We start from the raw sequence: 22,257 nt of genomic DNA, 5'->3' as shown, positions 1-22,257 counted from the left end.
TGCAGTTTCCCAGTGAAATAATGGTGACCTGAGATGGGCTGCCTGTGACAGTCGTCGGGCAGGTCTCATCGCTCCCTCTCCAAGCCTGACTGGAGCTGCAGTGTCAGGCCCCGGCCACTTGGTGGCAGCGGCGCGCAAATTGTCCTCAAATATTGATTTTGCTGCTGAGAGCCGTGTCGGACGGACCCATGCACCTGGCTCATCTACAGCCCACAGCCCACTAAACATCCCTCCAGAGAGCAGGGGAGATGAGGAAAGAAAGAGAGCGAGAATGAGGGGGAGGGAGGAGAGAAAGAGAGCCATCCTCTGGCTTAACTTTGCAGAGCAAACACAAGACCTCAAGCGTACAAACAATCTGCAGTCTCTTCAAATTGTGTTTAGTACTGTTTTTCCGTATGAATATTTGTGTGTGTGTGCACTTGTGTGTGTGTCTGCAGGCACGTGTGTGGACTTGAAATGGACCAAAGGAGTTGAGAGAGGGGGAAAGAGTGTGGCATTGTGACAATAAGGCCCCTTATACAGTAGAACCTAAAAATACATGTCAGTGGTCCCAGGAGAGGGCTAGTGCTATCCAGGCCTGGGTAATGAGAGAGTGGAGCTGCCACTAGCCTTGCTGTCCCCAGCTCCCTCTGGTCCATGGCTCAGCACTGGAAATGCACCAGCTCAAATAGATTTATCATAGCTCTCAAAGCAGCCAGTCTGAAGGGCCTCTCCTCTCACTCTGAGAAGGGCAGCCATCACAGGTCTGGCCCTGGGTCTGACCAAAAAGAGAGAGAGAGATGGAGAGAAAGAGAGGCGGGATAAGGGAAGATTGATGGAGAGAGAAAACATTTTGGATGAAAATGCAAGCAAACAGTGGCCTGTAAAATAAAGAGTTACCAAAAATATTGTTTAAAAAATGGATGGAGAGAAGGATTAGTTTGAGATTAAAAACATGTTATTTCCTTGTCAAACTGAAACACGACACAAGCAGAACCATGTTTTAATGGTTTATGGGTGCTCTATTTTACAGTTTACATAAGAGATGTCACAGGTATCCACTCTCAGCTTTCAAATGTTTCTGGACAGTCCACAGTTAGTGACAAGCAGTATTTAAGGCTCTTTAAAGGTTTAGTTCCCACAAATATTTACCTTATTTTATGGAAAACTAGAAAGTAACCTTCAGTTCTAGAGAGTCAGTGACCAAATGATGTCCAGATTACTTGCTTGTTATCAATTAATGAAAGTATATAGTTAAATATGTTCAAGGTGAACTATCTCTTTAATCTGAGCCATGGATTAACTTGTATTAACCTGCAACTCTACCAGGGAGAAGGACGGTGTCATCTCTACAACATCAGAGGCAAAACTCTTAAAAAATATCTTCCTCTCTTTAATTTAATGTGACATCACCAGCAAAAGACTAGAAATAACAACAACAAAAAAAACATTCCAAAAACGGTCTTCTACTAGTGCAAATATCTTACATGAATTTTTTATATGTTGTTATGATCCTTCTTAGCAACCCTAATTAGAACTGTTAAATGACTCGAAACATCTCCATGGTAATGAGCTGACCCACAAGAGTAATTTGACAATAATTTGCGATTCACGAGTGATGAACTCTTCCCCCTCCGAGCTCATGAATAGAAAGTAATCCTGATAGAGCAGCGACACTCCACTCTATAATCAGAGTAGTTCAGGATCGAGTCCAACAGCCAAAGAAACACACACTAACACGCTGTCTGCGGCTCTGGTGCCAACACATTCACAAATGCTTCGTCAAAACAGCCATAGATTACAACTCCTCAGACACTGGTCAAAACCACCCCTATTTGGATCTCCCCATTTGTCTATTAACAGGCCGAATGTCTTCAGATGCAGGCTTCCCAAAAGTCTTCAGACGTAGTCTTTATTGACCATAAAGTATACACCCTGGGTATCTATGAAGTCTATAGTCCATAGCAGTTTTGGGCAGTACGTGTGACACGTTACCTCGGTGTCTCTGTCCATCAGAGAGTGTTTTTTATTGTTCTTCCGTTTTTGTCACACCTTGGTATAATGGGATGACTGACAGTCTTCCGTCAGTCGACAGTCTAAGTGTCTCAGATATGAGTGCCGTCCTTTCTTTACATATGGAATTAATAGTAGAGAGATTTGGTGATGTCGCTGCTTAGTGATTCTCTTGCTATCGTGTGACCTACAAAAGAGAAAGCAAAGAGCAGAAGATAAGAGAGTTGAACCAGTGACACAGAAACATACAATTATCTTTGAGTGACTTAGCAAATGACACAGCAGGCACCGCTACAATATAAAACCTCCCACAGCCCCCCTCCAATGATGGTAGTTGGAACTGACGTCTATGAACCAGTGTATTTCCACTGTGTAAGTGATAACCTTCATTCTACAGGGCCATCAGAGCTAGACGCCCTCAGGCATCTACACTCCTGCAACGTGGAAGTGAGAGAGAGACAGAGAGACAAAGAAAGAGAGTTAGCATCACACACACACATCGAACGCAGAGATAGATAGAGAGAGAGAGAGAGAAAGAAGGTTACAGATAGACAGGGGGAGAGAGAGAGGTAGCGAGTCGCTGGAAGGAACAGTTGCCGTGGAGTCGGTTTCGTTGCAGCAATCTCCTGTGACATCTGCCACCAAGTCTCCTAATAGCTGTGCTCCTATTCCACACTGAGCAAATGCAGAATTAATGTCCATTGATGAAGCACAGTTCCCCCTCGCTCCCTTACCCTCCCTCAACAGCTGATTGGCTAGACAGTCAAAGAGTGAGAGAAAAAGCGATAGAGGATGGTGATGACGTCACCTTTCAGTCTTTCAGTTGTTCAGAGACCCAGGGTTATTAATTCTAACGGCAGTCTCTTAGCGGCAATTCATCCTTCCGTCTATCCCCCTCACCAATATAATTAGGACTTAATTTGAAAGCCTCCATGGATCCCCTAGCCATAATGCTTTCTAATGAATGCGACAGATGTTCGGCTGTTATTCCGTCTCTCTGAGCAATTACTCTTATTGTGCCTGTATGCTCCCCACAACTGTTTTTCTTTTTATATTTCACCTGTGAGTAAACCACACCTGCTCCATCCCACAATACACACACCCACACCCCGTCCATCAGTCAGTCCCTTCAAATTAACTTTCACACATCAAACTATTACTGTAGAAAGGCTGTGAAGGGCCTTCATTAAAATCAATTTATCTCATATAAACAACAGTGATTACCATACTGCTTGTCTGGTTTACTGTTACAGTCTGTACATACAGTATGTGCAGCTTTGTCTTGTCTGTGCCATCCATGTTCCATCCCTCTTACCAGATCTTTACAAACAATGCTCACTTGGGGCTCCACATCTTTACAAACAATGCTATTTTCTTCCATAGTCTTCCCATTTATGTCACATAAATTGGGGCTTTATTGGCTATTTCTGATCAAACATTTTTACATTTTACATTTTTAGTCATTTAGCAGACGCTCTTATCCAGAGCGACTTACAGTTAGTGAGTGCATGCATTATTATTACTATTATTTTATTAATTCTTTCCATACTGGCCCCCCGTGGGAATTGAACCCACAACCCTGGCGTTGCAAACGCCATGCTCTACCAACCGAGCTACATCCCTGCCGGCCATTCCCTCCCATACCCTGGACGACGCTGGGCCAATTGTGCGCCGCCCATGGGTCTCCCGGTCACGGCCGGCTATGACAGAGCCTGGATTCAAACCAGGATCTCTAGTGGCACAGCTAGCACTGCGATGCAGTGCCTTAGACCACTGCGCCACTCGGGAGAACCAAAAACCATCCTGTATTTAGAGGATTAGCCTAATACACTACTGTACCTACACTTCTGTCCAATTTTTGCTATCTTTTAAAACATGAAAACAAGTGTAAGCTTCCTCATCTTAAAAGCGTGTTTACGAGACGGTAATTGAGAAAAGATGCTGTATGGGAGAAAGGTTGTCAATTTAATCGACATCAAACATTACTCAAGCTGGAGAATGTGATAGAACTAGCAGGCTTTTCCTAATTACTGTATGGACTGCATGGGTTCCTCAAGCTTTTCCTAAATACTGTGTGGACTTCATGGGTTCCTCAAGGGACACGTTCTGCTGTAAATACTGATAGGATCTTTTCTTTTGGTGCTGTTTTCAGATTGGATATTGATTCATGAAGGAATATTATTTTGTCATCATTTTTATTTTGTCATTATCAAATACTGTATTAATTAATTGCTAAATAATAATCATAGAAGCTCAAGTATTCTTCAGTATCACCAAAGTAAAAAATAGTGACAAGCCAAGGAACCTCTCTCTCTCTCTCTCTCTCTCTCTCTCTCTCTCTCTCTCTCTCTCTCGCCCCCATAATCATTCACATACAAACACAAACACACACACACACACACACACACAGAGATAGAAAGAGTGGAAAAGGACCCTGTCCTCTCACCTTGGTGGTTTTGACTTTGTTCCCAGTGTTGCAGGACCAGCCGGTGAGGTCAGGGAGCACCTTACATTCCTCTCCCTCCATGCAGGGGTTCATCTGACACCACCACTTCTGAATCACGATGGAGGCTGGAGAAGAGGGGGCAGGAGAGAGAGAGAGCACTGAGACCTGATACTGAGAGGGTGGACAGTTCAGGGCAGAGCAGTGTGCAGAAGTGAACTGGCATGGTTAGTATGGAGAGAATAGATTCTATAGAGAGGAGAGAAATCTGGAAGTAGGAGTAGATTGGTTCAGCCACAATCAGTATGTATTTACCCATTCATATAACAGACGTCCATCTGTTAAAACCACAAAAGCATTCTATCATACAACCTTATTAAGTGAACATTGTGAAATGGAAACATTTCAATGCCTGCATTTCTTGGAGGGCCCAGTGTGTTTGGCAGGAATCTATGCATAAAAGACGGTATTTGGATCAAGAATCAGATATACAGTGGGGGAAAAAAGTATTTAGTCAGCCACCAATTGTGCAAGTTCTCCCACTTAAAAAGATGAGAGAGGCCTGTAATTTTCATCATAGGTACACGTCAACTATGACAGACAAACTGAGAGAAAAAAATTCCAGAAAATCACATTGTAGGATTTTTTATGAATTTATTTGCAAATTATGGTGGAAAATAAGTATTTGGTCAATAACAAAAGTTTCTCAATACTTTGGTATATACCCTTTGTTGGCAATGACACAGGTCAAACGTTTTCTGTAAGTCTTCACAAGGTTTTCACACACTGTTGCTGGTATTTTGGCCCATTCCTCCATGCAGATCTCCTCTAGAGCAGTGATGTTTTGGGGCTGTCGCTGGGCAACACAGACTTTCAACTCCCTCCAAAGATTTTCTATGGGGTTGAGATCTGGAGACTGGCTAAGGCACTCCAGGACCTTGAAATGCTTCTTACGAAGCCACTCCTTTGTTGCCCGGGCGGTGTGTTTGGGATCATTGTCATGCTGAAAGACCCAGCCACGTTTCATCTTCAATGCCCTTGCTGATGGAAGGAGGTTTTCACTCAAAATCTCACGATACATGGCCCCATTCATTCTTTCCTTTACACGGATCAGTCGTCCTGGTCGCTTTGGAGAAAAACAGCCCCAAAGCATGATGTTTCCACCCCCATGCTTCACAGTAGGTATGGTGTTCTTTGGATGCAACTCAGCATTCTTTGTCCTCCAAACACGACGAGTTGAGTTTTTACCAAAAAGTTCTATTTTGGTTTCATCTGACCATATGACATTCTCCCAATCCTCTTCTGGATCATCCAAATGCACTCTAGCAAACTTCAGACAGGCCTGGACATGTACTGGCTTAAGCAGGGGGACACGTCTGGCACTGCAGGATTTGAGTCCCTGGTGGCGTAGTGTGTTACTGATGGTAGGCTTTGTTACTTTGGTCCCAGCTCTCTGCAGGTCATTCACTAGGTCCCCCGTGTGGTTCTGGGATTTTTGCTCACCGTTCTTGTGATCATTTTGACCCCACGGGGTGAGATCTTGCGTGGAGCCCCAGATCGAGGGAGATTATCAGTGGTCTTGTATGTCTTCCATTTCCTAATAATTGCTCCCACAGTTGATTTATTCAAACCAAGCTGCTTACCTATTGCAGATTCAGTCTTCCCAGCCTGGTGCAGGTCTACAATTTTGTTTCTGGTGTCCTTTGACAGCTCTTTGGTCTTGGCCATAGTGGAGTTTGGAGTGTGACTGTTTGAGGTTGTGGACAGGTGACTTTTATACTGATAACAAGTTCAAACAGGTGCCATTAATACAGGTAACGAGTGGAGGACAGAGGAGCCTCTTAAAGAAGAAGTTACAGGTCTGTGAGAGCCAGAAATCTTGCTTGTTTGTAGGTGACCAAATACTTATTTTCCACCATAATTTGCAAATAAATTCATAAAAAATCCTACAATGTGATTTTCTGGATTTCTTTTTCTCATTTTGTCTGTCATAGTTGACATTTACCTATGAGGAAAATTACAGGCCTCTCTCATCTTTTTAAGTGGGAGAACTTGCACAATTGGTGGCTGACTAAATACTTTTTTTCCCCACTGTATTATTTTACAAGGCTTTTGCATGTCACATAATCAGTATCACCTGGTGTGTACCAATTACAACCATGACATACTTCAATATAACATGAAAGGTGTCTGTTCAAGACATAGTTAAACATGATCCATTTCATTGGTATGATGTCAGATCAGACAAAAGTAACATGACTGCACAACACATTCAATCACTTTTCTCAAATACAATGAAGCAAACACACACACATACACAAACACACAAACACACACGCACAGTTCCAACAACATTCATAGACAAACAAACAGATTTGTCTTCACACCAAAAAAACAGTATGTGTATGACATGTTAGATTTTAAAGGAGAAGTTCATATGCTCCTTTTGCAGTGCCAGGGCGTGGATAAAACATGAGCTAAAGCTTAAAAAAACACCCAAATGCGTCCTTTTAGAATTGGCTGCGCTCTCAGTATAGTGATGCAGGTCTTTAGATGTTGTACACATTAAATTGTGTGATTCCGAACTTTATCCACAACGTTATATTCCATTTTGTGCAACTCGAGCCATTCTTTTTTGTATGCGCAGGCACGTGCTATACAGAGAAGTATCACAGATTGATAGGGTAAACTGCTAGAGTGGCACAAAATAGAACATACCATTGCGGATAAAGTTTGGAATGACACAATTTCATGTGTACAACATCTAAAGACCTGCATCCCTATACTGAAAGCGTTGCCATTTCTAAAAGGACATATTTGGGTGTTTTTGCAGCTTTTGTTCATGTTTTATCCACACCCTGGTACTGCAGAACGAGCATGAGGAAGTTTATTGCTGGTTGGGGTAGGTTTCTCAAAACCAAGTGAAATCAACCAAAATAGAGATTTGGTTATATAAAATATGAACTTCTCCTTTAACCTCTACAGGATCGGTGTCCCGTTTACGGGACGGTTGAGCTAACGTGCGATAACGTGATTAGCATGACTGTTGTCATTAACAGCAAACTTTCCAGGACATAGACATGTCTTATTTGGGTAGAAAGCTTAAATTCTTGTTAATCTAACTGCACTGTCCAATTTGCAGTAGCTATTACAGTGAAAAAAGACCATGCTATTGTTTGAGGAGAGTGCACAACAACATAAAACGTATCACGGCAACTGGTTTGGTACATTTACCTCTGAAGGTAAATAATGTACTTACATTCAGTTGACCAATTTGGCACATTTGGGCAGTCTTGATACAAAATAGTCCAGTTGTCACGCTCGTCGTAAGCAACGGACCAAGGCGCAGCGTGATATGCGTACATCTTTTAATGAGTACTTTATACACTACAACAAAACAACAAAACGATACGTGAAGTCCTAAGGTTAACAAAACACAAACCTCTCCGGAACAAGATCCCACAAATGACAAGAGCAAAACAGGCTGCCTAAGTATGGTTCCCAATCAGAGACAACAAGCCACAGCTGCCTCTGATTGGGAACCACCCCGGCCAACATAGAAACACATGAACTAGAACATGAACATAGAACACTAAACATAGAAACTAACACCCTGGCTCAACATATAAGAGTCCCCAGAGCCAGGGCGTGACAGTACCCCCCCCAAAGGCGCGGACTGCGACCGCGCCAACTAAATCCAACAGGGGAGGGGCCGGTGGGCATTCCGCCTCGGAGGCGGATCCGGCTCCGGGCGTGACCACCACTCTCTAGCTACCCCCCCATAGCGCCCCTGGTCTGGTCCCGCTGGCTGGAGCTGGACTGGACATCGGTGGAGCGGATTGCTTAGGCTCCGGTGTGGAGCAGCTGACCGGTACCTGACCAGGCACCGGTGGAACAGGCACGGGCTGTGCCGGACTGACGACGCGCACCACTGGCTTTGTGCGGGGAGCAGGAACAGGCCGGACCGGGTTGGTGATGCGCACCACTGGCTTGGTGCGGGGAGCAGGAACAGGCCGGACCGGGCTGGCGACGCGCACCACTGGCTTGGTGCGGGGAGCAGGAACAGGCCGGACCGGGCTAGCGACGCGCACCACTGGCTTGGTGCGGGGAGCAGGAATAGGCCGGACCGGGCTGGCAACGCGCACCACTGGCTTGGTGCGGGGAGCAGGTACAGGCCGGGCCGGGCTGGCGACTCGCACCACAGGCTTGGTGCGAGGGGCAGGAACAGGCCGGGCCGGGCTGGCGACGCGCACCACAGGCTTGGTGCGAGGGGCAGGAACAGGCCGGGCCGGGCTGGCGACGTGCACAACAGGCTTGGTGCGAGGGGCAGGAACAGGCCGGGCCGGGCTGGCGACGCGCACCACTGGCTTGGTGCGGGGAGCAGGAACAGGCCGGACCGGGCTGGCGACACGCACCACTGGCTTGGTGCGGGGAGCAGGAACGGGCCGGACCGGGCTGGCGACGCGCACCACTGGCTTGGTGCGGGGAGCAGGAACGGGCCGGACCGGGCTGGCGACGCCGCACCCCCTGGCTTGGTGCGGGGAGCAGGAACAGGCCGGACCGGGCTGACGACGCGCACCACTGGCTTGGTGCGGGGAGCAGGAACAGGCCGGACCGGGCTGGCGACGCGCACCACTAACTTATTGCGGGGAGCAGGAACGGGTTGGGCCGTACTGGGAACACGCACCACTAACTTAGTGCGGGGAGCAGGAACGGGTTGGGCCGTACTGGGAACACGCACCATTAACTTAGTGCGGGGAGCAGCAACGGGATGGGCCGTGACTGGGAACACGCACCACTAACTTAGTGCGGGGAGCAGGAACGGGTTGGGCCGGCCTGGGAACGCGCACCACTAACTTATTGCGGGGAGCAGGAACGGGTTGGGCCGTACTGGGAACACGCACCACTAACTTAGTGCGGGGAGCAGGAACGGGTTGGGCCGTACTGGGAACACGCACCATTAACTTAGTGCGGGGAGCAGCAACGGGATGGGCCGTACTGGGAACACGCACCACTAACTTAGTGCGGGGAGCAGGAACGGGTTGGGCCGGCCTGGGAACACGCACCACTAACTTAGTGCGGGGAGCAGGAACGGGTTGGGCCGTACTGAGAACACGCACCACTAACTTAATGCGGGGAGCGGGAACGGGTTGGGCCGTACTGGGAACACGCACCACTAACTTAGTGCGGGGAGCAGAACCGGGTTGGGCCGTACTGGGAACACGCACCAATAACTTAGTGCGGGGAGCAGGAACGGGTCGGGCCGGACTGGGAACACGCACCACTAACTTAGTGCGGGAGCGGAACGGGTCGGGCCGGACTGGGAACACGCACCACTAACTTAGTGCGGGGAGCAGGAACGGGTTGGGCCGTACTGGGAACACGCACCACTAACTTAGTGCGGGGAGCAGGAACGGGTTGGGCCGTACTGGGAACACGCACCACTAACTTAGTGCGGGGAGCAGGAAAGGGCCTGACCGTACTGGGAACACACACCACTGGCCTTGTGCGGGAATCAGGAACGGGCCGGACCGGACTGGTGACACACACCACTTGCTTGGTGTGAGGAGCGGGACTGGGTTTCCTCATAAACCTCCGCTCCCTCTGCTGCCTACTCAGTTCCTCTCGCCGTGCCTCCACACTCTCCTTCTCCCTCCTGACCAATGGCCCCCGTAACCTGGTGGCCTCCTCTCCTAGTCCACAAACTCGCCCTGTAGCTGCCTCCAGCAGCCCCGTCGTCCATGCCGTTTGCCCCCCCAAATAATTTTCTTGGGGTTGCCTCTCGCCTGTCCGACGACGGCCCGGTTGGCGCCGCTTCTCCTCTCCTGCCTGGACATCCTCCCTCATCGCCCTCCGGTAGCGGACGGCATCCTCCTCGGTGATCTTCCCCCAACCGAGGAGGACATCCACTAGCGTTACCTCCGGCGTTTGCTCCTGGACACGCTGCTTGGTCCTTAATTGGTGGGATCTTCTGTCACGCTCGTCGTAAGCAACGGACCAAGGCGCAGCATGATATGCGTACATCTTTTAATGAGTACTTTATACACTACAACAAAACAACAAAACGATACGTGAAGTCCTAAGGTTAACAAAACACAAACCTCTCCGGAACAAGATCCCACAAATGACAAGTGCAAAACAGGCTGCCTACGTATGGTTCCCAATCAGAGACAACAAGCCACAGCTGCCTCTGATTGGGAACCACCCCGGCCAACAAAGAAACACATGAACTAGAACATGAACATAGAACACTAAACATAGAAACTAACATCCTGGCTCAACATATAAGAGTCCCCAGAGCCAGGGCGTGACACCAGTATTGCAATGCTTCACTGGATCAATCTGAAACTTTGCAAACACACTGCTGCAATCTAGTGGCCAAAATCTAAATTGCGCCTAAACAGCAATATTATATTGTGGCCTTTCTCTTGCATTTCAAAGATGAAAAAAATAAATAAATAATGGTATTATCTTTTACCAGATCTAATGTGTTATATTCTCCTACATTAATTTCACATTTCCACAAACTTCAAAGCGTTTCCTTTCAAATGGTATCACGAATATGCATATCCTTGCTTCAGGTCCTGAGCTACAGGCAGTTAGATTTGGGTATGTCATTTTAGGCTAAAATTGAAAGAAAGGGTCCGATCCTTAAGAGGTTAACCTATAAATATCAGCACAATAGGCACTGACACAGATCTTTACTTCTATGCAAAGACCTTTTTCCTCTCAATCTGATTGTCTACTCATACTGCTCTGCCTTGTACTGTCCAGCCTCTCAGGCCAATCAGTGATCCATCCCATCTGACCTCCTATCTAGATGGCTAGACGGCTAAAACCAGGCAGGAAGATCTGTTTCCATCCATCTAGCTATTCTTCCTTCTTCACTACTGCGATGGGGGAATGAGGGAGTCATGGTGTGTACTCTCGAGTACGAATCCAACTTTGATAAGCCAATCAATTAGAAGAGGCAAATTATTGTGGTTTAGAGGGAGTCTCCCATCGAGTCCTGTTTTACAGCACATTGTTCCTCACAAAGGGAAGAGAAGGGGGTGAAATCTGCAGCAAAATGGGATTTAAATGGAATTATGCAAAAGTCATGAGCAAATCCTCTCAAGCGTCGTGTAAGAACCCCCGACTGAGAGAGATAGAGATGACTGGAGGAGTTCACCAAGACTGCTTCTTTCCAATGAGTGAGGGAGTGAATGAATGCACAGAAAGAAAGAGAGAAAGAAAGAGAGAGAACAAAAGAGAGAGAGTGAGTAAGTGAGAGAGAGAGAGAGAGAGAGAGAGAGAGAGAGAGAGAGAGAGAGAGAGAGAGAAATTGAGGGTGAAAGAGCGGAAGAGATAGATGCAGAGAGAAAGAAAGAGAAACAGAGAGAGCATAAACGAGGGAGCGAGAGGACGATACCTTTCATGAAGACTAAGAGTCCCCTCCATAAATTACGCTTAGCCTGGCAGGGCACTCCAGAGAACATGCTGTTATGACGCACGAGCTCGGTGGCAGTAAAGGGTTCTAAAAACCAATGACTGTGTAATGGTCGTTAATGTTGCCATTATGGTGTCTGCCGTGGTGCTTTACGCTACCACCATGTTATTTAGAGCTAATGAGCATGGCCTGAAGAAGAGCCATTAGAGTTGGAGTTCTCAGAGACTTCATCTCACGTCCTGTGACATCGCAGACCTGCCTGTCATTCTGCAGAATGGACAGGAGTGGCTAATACCTTATGATGTCATGGTACAGTCAGTGGCTGTTGGATGGATAGCAACAACAGAACACCTAGAGGAGCGCTGATGAACTACGGTAATAAAGGTAAGTCCTGAGAGGTGCTGACATGGACTAGTCATTAATTCAATCAATCAATCCAATTTATTTATAAAGCCTGTTTTACATCAGCAGTTCACACAAAGTGCATTTACAGAAACCCAGCCTAAAACCCCAAAGATCAAGCCATGCAGATGTAGAAGCACAGTGGCTAAGAAAACTCCCTAGTAAGGCAGGAACCTAGGAAGAAACCTAGAGAGGAACCAGGCTCTGAGGGGTGGCCTGTCCTCTTCTGGTTGAGCCCGGTAGAGATGATAAGAGTTCATGGCCATTAAGGCAAGATTGTTCTTCAAGATGTTCAAATGTTCGTAGATGACCAGCAGGGTCAAATAGCCTATCTGTTCATCATAGGCTACCACATAAGGTGCACTGCACTTACTCATCCATGTATCATGTCAGTGATGTGTGCAAATAAAGCAACTTAATTTGGGGTCTGTCTGGAAATATGAACCACATTTTTCAGAATCTCTTCTCCCAGAGACAGACAGGTGTGACTGAGATCCATCTCTCTTCATCAGCAGTTGGTGATGAGTCTGATAGTCTATCGACAGAATGACCACCATTATTTCACAGAGAGCAGTGTGTCGCTACTATAGCTAGCTACCATCCAGAAGCCATAATCCACGTGTCATGAAACATCTGACTACTGAAGCTTCACTCAGAAATTAGTCTAAACTTCTCCAGGAAATATCACTATGTCTGTTGAGAGCAGTTGTTATTAAGTCAAATCAAATTGTATTGTAATAGAGACTTCTGTGAATGCCATGACAATGAGCAAGTTAGTGTTGTCTTCTCAAATCCCTAGCTTTGTTGCTTGTCTCAGGGGGTGTTTCTAAATAAGGTATGTGGGGAGCCATGCCTAAAGGCTGCCTAGAGGATTAGACAGAGATGATGCCAATCCACCGCAGCACTGACACGTCACAGCTCACAACAGATTCAATCAGTCTGTGAATATACTGCCTGTCAAAACATCAGGTTAAGAATGTGTGTGTGTGTTTGTGTGTGTGCCTGCGTGCGTGCGTCAGCACCCAGAGCTGGATCGTACCACACTTTCCTTTGTCCCTGTTTGTTTCCATGACTCCAGCCAGCATTGGTGTTGAAATGTTTCTGACATCATGTGGACAAAGATGAAACTGCAGCTGCTCTTTTCTGTTCTCCTACCGAAGTATCACCCATGGTTGTCCACTATCGGCATATCTATTTATTATGGACATTGAAATGTGAGCTATTAAAATCAGATCCAACATTAACATCAAGGGATTAGAATTCCAGGGCTTAAAAACAAAGGTGTCATTGTACGCTGATGATTCATGTTTTCTTTTAAATCCACAACGTGAATCCCTCCACAGCCTCATAGAGGATCTAGATACATTTTCTAACCTCTCTAGATTATAACCAAATGATGATAAATGTATTATATTACGTATTGGATCACTAAAAAATAAAATGTTTACATTACCATGTAGTTTACCAATAAAATGGTCTGATGGTGATGTGGATGTATTCGGAATACATATCCCAAATGAAATAAATGATCTCACTCCAATACATTTTAATCGAAAGTTAGCAAAAATAGATAAGATCTTGCTACCATGGAAAGGTAACTACCTGTCTATTTGTGGAAAAATCACCCTGATTAACTCTTTAGTATTATCCCAGTTTACCTATTTGCTTATGGTCTTGCCTACGCCTAGCGAACAGTTTTTTAAATTATATGAGAAAAAATATTCAATTTTATTTGGAAGGGCAAGCCAGACAAAATTAAACAGGCCTATTTATATAATGAATATGAATTCGGAGGACATAAATTATTAAATATTAAAGCATTAGACCTATCAGTAAAGGCTTCAGTCATACATTTACATTTAAGTCATTTAGCAGACGCTCTTATCCAAAGTGACTTACAAATTGGTGCATTCAACTTAGGATAGCCAGTGGGACAACCACATCTTGATCACAGTAAGTACACTTCTTCAAACAAGCAGCTGTGAGCAAAGTCAGTGCAATCAGGGACAACTACATCTCGATCACAATAAGTACATTTCTTTAAACAAGTCAGTGCTAGCAGGTGAAATAAGTCAGGTGTTAGTTTAGACAAAAGACAGTGGTAGTAAATGGGGGGTGGAAGGATTACTATTATACTATTCCAGGTATTCCTTAAAGAGGTAGGGTTTCAAGTGTCTCCAGAAGGTGGTCAGTGACTCCGCAGTTCTGGTGTCGTGGGGGAGCTTGTTCCACCATTGGGGTGCCAGAGAAGCGAATAGCTTTGACTGGGCTGAGCGGGAACTGTGCTTCCGTAGAGGTAGGGGGGCTAGCAGGCCAGAGGTGGATGAACGTAGTGCCCTCGTTTGGGTGTAGGGTCTGATCAGAGCCTGAAGGTAAGGAGGTGCCATTCCCCTCACAGCTCCGTAGGCAAGCACCATGGTTTTGTACTAGATGCGAGCTTCAACTGGAAGCCAGTGGAGTGTGCGGAGGAGCGGGGTGATGTGAGAGAACTTGGGAAGGTTGAACACCAGACGGGCTGCAGCATTCTGGATAAGTTGCAGGGGTTTAATGGCACAGGCAGGGAGCCCAGCCAACAGCGAGTTGCAGTAATCCAGACGGGAGATGACAAGTCCCTGGATTAGGACATGTGCCGCTTTCTGTGTAAGGTAGGGTCGTACTCTGTGAATGTTGTAGAGCATGAACCTGCAGGATCGGGTCACCGCTTTGATGTTAGCAGAGAACGACAGGGTGTTGTCCAGGGCAAAGGTTCTTTGCACTCTGGGAGGAGGACACAATGGAGTTGTCAACCGTGATGGAGAGATCATGGAGCGGGCAGTCCTTCCCCGGGAGGAAGAGCAGCTCCGTCTTGCCGAGGTTCAGCTTGAGGTGGTGATCCGACATCCACACTGCTATGTCTGCCAGACATGCAGAGATACTATTTGCCACCTGGTTATCAGAAGGGGGAAAGGAGAAAATTAATTGTGTGTTGTCTGCGTAGCAATGATAGGAGAGACCATGTGAGGATATGACAGAGCCAAGTGATTTGGTGTATAGAGAGAATAGGAGAGGGCCTAGAACTGAGCCCTGGGGGACACCAATGGTGAGAGCACGTGGTGCAGAGACAGATTCTCGCCACGCCACCTGGTAGGAGCGACCTGTCAGGTAGGACGCAATCCAAGAGTGAGCAGCGCCGGAGATGCCCAACTCGAAGAGGGTGGAGAGGAGGATCTGATGGTTCACAGTATCAAAGGCAGCAGATAGGTCTAGGAGGATAAGAGCAGAGGAGAGAGAGTTAGCTTTGGCAGTGTGGAGAGCCTCTGCGACACAGAGAAGAGCAGTCTCAGTTGAATGACCAGTCTTGAAACCTGACTGGTTAGGATCAAGAAGGTCATTCTGAGAGAGATAGCAGGAGAGTTGGCTAGAGACGGCACGCTCAAGAGTTTTGGAGAGAAAAGAAAGAAGGGATACTGGTCTGTAGTTGTTGACATCGGAAGGATCGAGTGTAGGTTTTTTGAGGAGGGGTGCAACTCTCGCCCTCTTGAAGACGGAAAGGACATAGCCAGCAGTCAAGGATGAGCAAGGTGAGGTAAGAGAGAATGGCCTCCGGAAATGGTCTGGAGAAGAAAGGAGGGGATACAGTCAAGCGGGCAGGTTGTTAGACGGCGGCCGTCACAAGTCGCAAGATTTCATCTGGAGAGAGAGGGGAGAAAGAAGTCAAAGCATAGGGTAGGGCAGTGTGAGCAGGACCAGCGGTGTCATTTGACTTAATAAATGAGGATCATATGTCTTCAACCTTCTTTTCAAAATGGTTGACGAAGTCATCCACAGAGAGGGAGGAGGGAGGGGGAGGAGGAGGAGGATTCAGCAGGGAGGAGAAGGTGGCAAAGAGCTTCCTAGGGTTAGAGGCAGAGGCTTAAAATTTAGAGTGGTAGAAAGTGGCTTTAGCAGCAGAAACAGAGGAAGAAAAAGTAGAGAGGAGGGAGTGAAAAGATGACAGGTCCGCAGGGAGTCTAGTTTTCCTCCATTTTCCGCTCAGCTGCCCGGAGCCCTGTTCTGTGAGCTCGCAATGAGTCGTCAAGCCACGGAGCAGGAGGGGAGGACCAAGCCGGCCGGGAGGATAGGGGACATAGAGAGTCAAAAGATGCAAAAAGGGAGGAGAGGAGGGTTGAGGAGGCAGAATCAGGAGACCGGAGGGAGAAGGATTTAGCAGAGGGAAGAGATGATAGGATGGAAGAGAAGAGAGTAGCGGGAGAGAGAGAGCGAAGGTTGCGACGGCGCATTACCATCTGAGTAGGGGCAGAGTGAGTAGTGTTGGAGGAGAGCGAGAGAGAAAAGGATACAAAGTAGTGGTCGGAGACTTGGAGGGGAGTTGCAGTGAGATTAGTAGAAGTACAGCATCTAGTAAAGATGAGGTCAAGCGTATTGCCTGCCTTGTGAGTAGGGGCGGACGGTGAGAGGGTGAGGTCAAAAGAGGAAAGGAGTGGAAAGAAGGAGGCAGAGAGAAATGAGTCGAAGGCAGACGTCGGCAGGTTAAAGTCACCCAGAACTGTGAGGGGTGAGCCATCCTCAGGAAAGGAACTTATCAAGGCGTCAAGCTCATTGATGAACTCTCCAAGGGAACCTGGAGGGCGATAAATGACAAGGATGTTAAGCTTGAATGGGCTAGTGACTGTGACAGCATGGAATTCAAATGAGGAGATAGACAGATGGGTCAGGGGGAAAAGAGAGAATGTCCACTTGGGAGAGATGAGGATGCGAGAACACATGATCAGACGAGGAAAGAGCAGTAGGAGTAGCAGTGTTTTCTGTGGTAATCCATGTTTCCGTCAGCGCCAAGAAGTCGAGAGACTGGAGGGTTGCATAGGCTGAGATGAACTCTGCCTTGTTGGCCGCAGAACGCCAGTTCCAGAGGCTGCCGGAGACCTGGAATTCCACGTGGGTCGTGCGCGCAGGGACCACCAGATTAGAGTGGTAGAAGCCACGTGGTGTGAAGCGTTTGTATGGCCTGTGCAGAGAGGAGAGAACAGGGATAGACAGACACATAGTTGACAGGCTACAGAAAAGGCTACAATAATGCAAAAGAGATCGGAATGAAATTAACTAAACATCTGGGGAAGCGAGAGAGCAGGGCCTCCCTCGACTAACTCCCGCAGAACAACTTGGCAGAACTGTCTTTGTTTCAGGGATAGTTTTTGTTTTGGGGACAGCTGCCGCTGAACAAAGAGGTTGTGCTAATAACACTAAGCTAATTGCCTAGCACAAGTGTAGCCACTCCCTCTCCTATTGAGTTGTAACCTGCAGAGAACAAAAGAAGTGGCTGGACCTGCGTCCAGTGTGAATGGGTAGCAATCGCTTCTTAAGCAGACTGGGTAGCTTACTAACTATGACAGACAGACAGAACTAACACAGTTTACAAGTTAAAACAATTCCACTTACAGAATCAAGCAGGATCCTTCCAAGACTATTAGTTGACATACAAAAGTTATACTTAAATCCGAACTGGTTCTCTAGCAAATTGGTAAGATAAGAGCGTCTGCTAAATGACGTAAATGTAAATGTAATGTAAAAATTATCTCACCCCATGTTTAATAATGGCCTTTTCCCCTATATTCAGATTACAACCTCTCACTTCCAGTTATTTGAAAAGGAAATAATCTCCCAAATATCACTATTTAAAAAACAAGCCATAGAAAGTTGGTTGCAATTTCAATTGAATCCTCCAGAAATGACAGAACAAATAATGCAACAAATATTGTTGTTAAACTCAAATATACTAATTGATAAAAAATGTTTTAAAAAGGTATAATCTTGTATATGATATCATCGGTAGGACTGGTGGAGTTACGTCGCACATGCAGCTAACAAAAACATATGGAAATGTCTGCTCTACCCAAAATTACAACCAAATAATTGCAGCATTACCGCAAAAATGGAAGAGGAAAGTGGAAGGGGGAAAAAGTAAGGAACTCGTCTGTTGGCCCTGCATTAAAGAACATAATTGGTTAAAGAAAATTGTGATAAATAAAAAAGTATACCAGTTTCATTTAAGGACCAAAGGATTGACAGCCGTCCCATATAGATTGCAAAATAGTTGGGAAGAGATTTTTGACGTACCGATTCCATGGCATAGTGTTTATGAACTGATACGCAAAACGACGCCAGATTCAAAACATTGAATTTTTCTGTTTAAATTATTATACAAAATTCTTGCTACCAATAGAATGTTAGTTATATGGGGGATACAATCTTCCCAGCTCTGCAGATTTTGCTGCGAAGAGACCAAATCATTTGATAATTTGTTTTGGTACTGTCCATTTGTGGCTTGTTTTTGGTCACAGGTCCAAGAATGGCTGAAGGATTGGAATATTTACCTGGAGCTAACCCTGCAGATAGCACTACTGGGTGATCTGAAAAGTCATTGTCAATCGATCAATAATATAATAATACTTTTAGCAAAAATGTTTATTTTCAATTTACAATCTGTAGAAACAATGAGAATAGAAGGGTTCAGAACTATTGTGAAACATCACAGTACAGTTGAAAAATATATGGCAAATAGAAATCCAATATGGATGGTGTTAAGAGATAGATGGGAGGTGTTGAATGGAGTTGAAGGATAGGACTAATAACAACTAACAACAACTAATAACAGTAAGATAACTAATGTAGGGCATGCTGTGTCCATAATAAGTATATAGGTTATAGGTTGAGAGCTTTTGTGAAGGAGCACAGTTGGAGAGATATGGCATATAGAAGCAAACCGGATGGACATCATGACAATGATCAGAGAGGTTGAGGGTAGAGGAAGTTCAGGAGTAAAAACAAACAAAATATAATGCTTGTAAAAATTGACTGTGTTCATAAAATGTATATAGTATGTATAAGCTGGAAGTAGAGGCCTAAGCGTTGTTGTTCACTAGTTTACTCCAATTAGGGAAGGGGTAGTGGGGTTGGAAAGTAATAAAGGGAAATATTTGCGAGATAAAAAAACATATGGGGGATTGGAAGTGATGCAGACAATTACATTGATGGAAGTTAAAATCTAACTGCAATTTTAAAGCTCATTTACCCCCCCAAAAAAGTTACAAAATATATATATTTTTAAATACAACAAGCATCACCCATGGCAACATAGATTAAACTATCCTAACTGATGTGTTTTGTGTTACACTGTGCTAACAACATGTTAACAGCCACAAAATGAGAGTCTCACAAGACATTGTTCTCTGAAGGTACACACACACACACACACACACACACACACACACTGTCATATAGGCTGTCTCATTACTGTCTGCTAGCTGCTAACAGGCCTTTATTGGTGAAAGAATGGAAGAACAACAGTTGCCCATCTGCTGCTAGTGGGCCTGTTTCCGTCTGTGTTCCAGTTATAATGTGTGATAATTAGTTTTTACCACAAACAAAACAAAATGTGCATGACATAATACATGATGTTTCTGTTCATTCAAATCTAATGTAGGCTACTTGACCTGAGTAATGTAATGCATTTAATAAAAATACAAATAGCAATATATCATTTACAATTCAACTTCAGTTAGAGTTATTCAACCTCTCCCCTTTCGTCTATATGTCTTGTAAACATAACAGCAGACAAGTCATATTATTCTAGGTATTTTCCTGAAGGCTACATTGACTAAATTTGATCCCAATGGACTGCAAAGGCATGATACAAAATGCAACCAAGCATGAGGCTTTTAGAGTGTTCATCAATTAATACTTAACAAATGCTGTGGTAGAACTGTGAGTACAATGATGTAATATTATGCATGTCTATATGTCATCACAGGCCTAGGGAGTATGTGGTGGCAGTGGGGTAGATGTATTGTGTGTATGTGTGTGTGTGTGTGTGTGTGTGTGTGTGTGTGTGTGTGTGTGTGTGTGTGTGTGTGTGTGTGTGTGATGTGTGTGTGTGTGCGAGCGTGTGTGTGCGCGTGTTTGTGTGTGTGTGTGTGCGCGTGTTTTTGTGTGTGTGTGTGTGTGTGTGTGTGGAGGCTGGTGGGAGGAGCTATAGGAGGACGGGCTCATTGTAATGGTTGGAATGGAATAAATGGAACGATATCAAACACATCAAACATATGGTAACCACATGTTTGACTCCGTTCCATTATTCCATTCAAGCCATTACAATGAGCCCGTCCTCCTATAGCTCCTCCCACCAGCCTCCACTGTGTGTTTATGCGCGCTTGCGTCTGTGCATGTGTGAGTGTGTGTTTGTGGGTGGACAAGGGGTTCACATGTTTTATCTATTGCGTTTGTTTGGTAGGGACAATGTACAACAAAACATACATCTCAGAATTTGAGAAGTGATGTGTTACACCAGATTTAACTGACAGCTAATTTACATCGGCAGTCCCCATGTACTGTACTGTATGTGAGCAGTCCCCATGTGCACTGTACTGTATGTGAGCAGTCCCCATGTGCACTGTACTGTATGTGAGCAGTCCCCATGTGTATTGTATGTGAGCAGTCCCCATGTGTATTGTATGTGAGCAGTCCCCATTTGTATTGTATGTGAGCAGTCCCCATGTGTACTGTATGTGAGCAGTCCCCATGTGTATTGTATGTAAGCAGTCCCCATGTGTACTATATGTGAGCAGTGCATGCATGTGGGAGGCACTATACATGTTGGATGTCTAAGCTTTACACTAACGGTTCTATGTCGTTCCACATCATTAACATTTAAAGGCAATATGGAGTACCTGTATGCTCAAACACACACGGACGCACACATGCACACACACACGGAGGGCATGGATTTAATTGACAACTGGCTGACTTCCAAAATAGGATTCAGCAGCAGAAGCCCCCCTGGCGTACAAGTCGTTCCTTTCACTGGACTCACTGCATAGTCGTAGCAGAAAAGGAGCATCCATCTCTTTCAGAAATGATTAAGTAAAAACCTATCTGTGTTCAAGTGTCACACACACGCACCGAGCACTCACGCAAGCACGTAGACATACACACACACAGACACACACACACACACAGACACACACACACACACACACACACAGACACACACACACACACACACACACACACACAGACACACACACACACACCTGAACAATATACTTGCCAGATATCAAGATGAACTTAACATACAGTATTAGCAAGAAAACAGCAAACACAACACAGAAAAAGATAGCACCTCACATGGGTATAGAAAGTAGATGCTTGCTCAGATTTACACTCACAACACCACACACACACAGAAACAAACACACTCTAACTCTAACTCTGTCGCACAGCCTATCCAGTTGAATTAACCCCACTCCAGTGGAGAGCTCAATAACACAGCACCTTAAGACGAGTTCCCCCCCATCGGAGGCCAAACTCAGCAATAACAATTTAAATCCATTTACGCCGTTCTGTTAGATTATGCCTGCCTCTCCTATCCCACCCTGCACCGCCTGAAATGGCCTGATTTAGACCCATATTGACTCAGGTTGGTAAAGCTGACATTGACACAGGTTAATGTTGTATAATAATGCAGTATAATCCAGTGCAGGCACCGAGCGCCCACCTCTCCACGTGGACATCCCCACTGCTTATTGGCCATTATGAATTCCACTCCACAGACTGAATCTAAGAGCTGCACAGCAAGAAGGAAGTCATCAGGGGACGTTCCACTCTCTGCTTCTAACTCCAACACAGCCTTTATTATCCATCACACAGCTAAAGACAATCTCCAGTAATTCCCATATAAAGCCTGAAGGGAATGTGCTTCAAGATGAACCTCTACCGAAAAAGAGACGAAAAGAGGAGAGGGAAAAAGCAGTGAGATGCTGATGCAGTAATCCAGGAAAATGTCAGCCATTGGTCTTTATGATAATGATAATGACTTCACAATACCCAGTAATGGAGCACAACATTCTGCCCTACAAAGGCAAAAGGCAGTAACTACACTTTTGGTCAAAATTGAGTTAAGACTGAAATCAGGTCGTTCCATTCACTGGACTCTGTATAATATACATTCTCAAAATACATA

The 22,257-nt window shown here is 45.5% G+C and overlaps 1 protein-coding gene across 2 annotated transcripts in view; it reads right to left on the bottom strand.

Annotated features, from left to right (window-relative positions):
* Positions 1 to 976: 976 nt before the first annotated feature.
* The window catches only part of LOC121578200 (chemokine-like protein TAFA-4), a 62,442-nt gene continuing 41,161 nt past the window's right edge, over positions 977 to 22,257 (bottom strand). For both annotated transcript variants that reach the window (XM_041892395.1, XM_041892397.1), the window contains exons 5-6: positions 4,439 to 4,563; positions 977 to 2,179 (exon numbers count right to left, since the gene is read on the bottom strand). In XM_041892395.1, coding sequence (XP_041748329.1) covers positions 2,168 to 2,179; positions 4,439 to 4,563 — 137 coding nt within the window. In that variant the 3' untranslated portion in view covers positions 977 to 2,167. The remainder of the gene's footprint in view (positions 2,180 to 4,438; positions 4,564 to 22,257) is intronic.

This window comes from Coregonus clupeaformis, chromosome 12, assembly GCF_020615455.1.
Source record: "Coregonus clupeaformis isolate EN_2021a chromosome 12, ASM2061545v1, whole genome shotgun sequence".
Taxonomy (NCBI): domain Eukaryota; kingdom Metazoa; phylum Chordata; class Actinopteri; order Salmoniformes; family Salmonidae; genus Coregonus; species Coregonus clupeaformis.
Note: the sequence above shows the minus strand (reverse complement) of the source record. Positions and strands in the feature narration are given on the sequence as shown.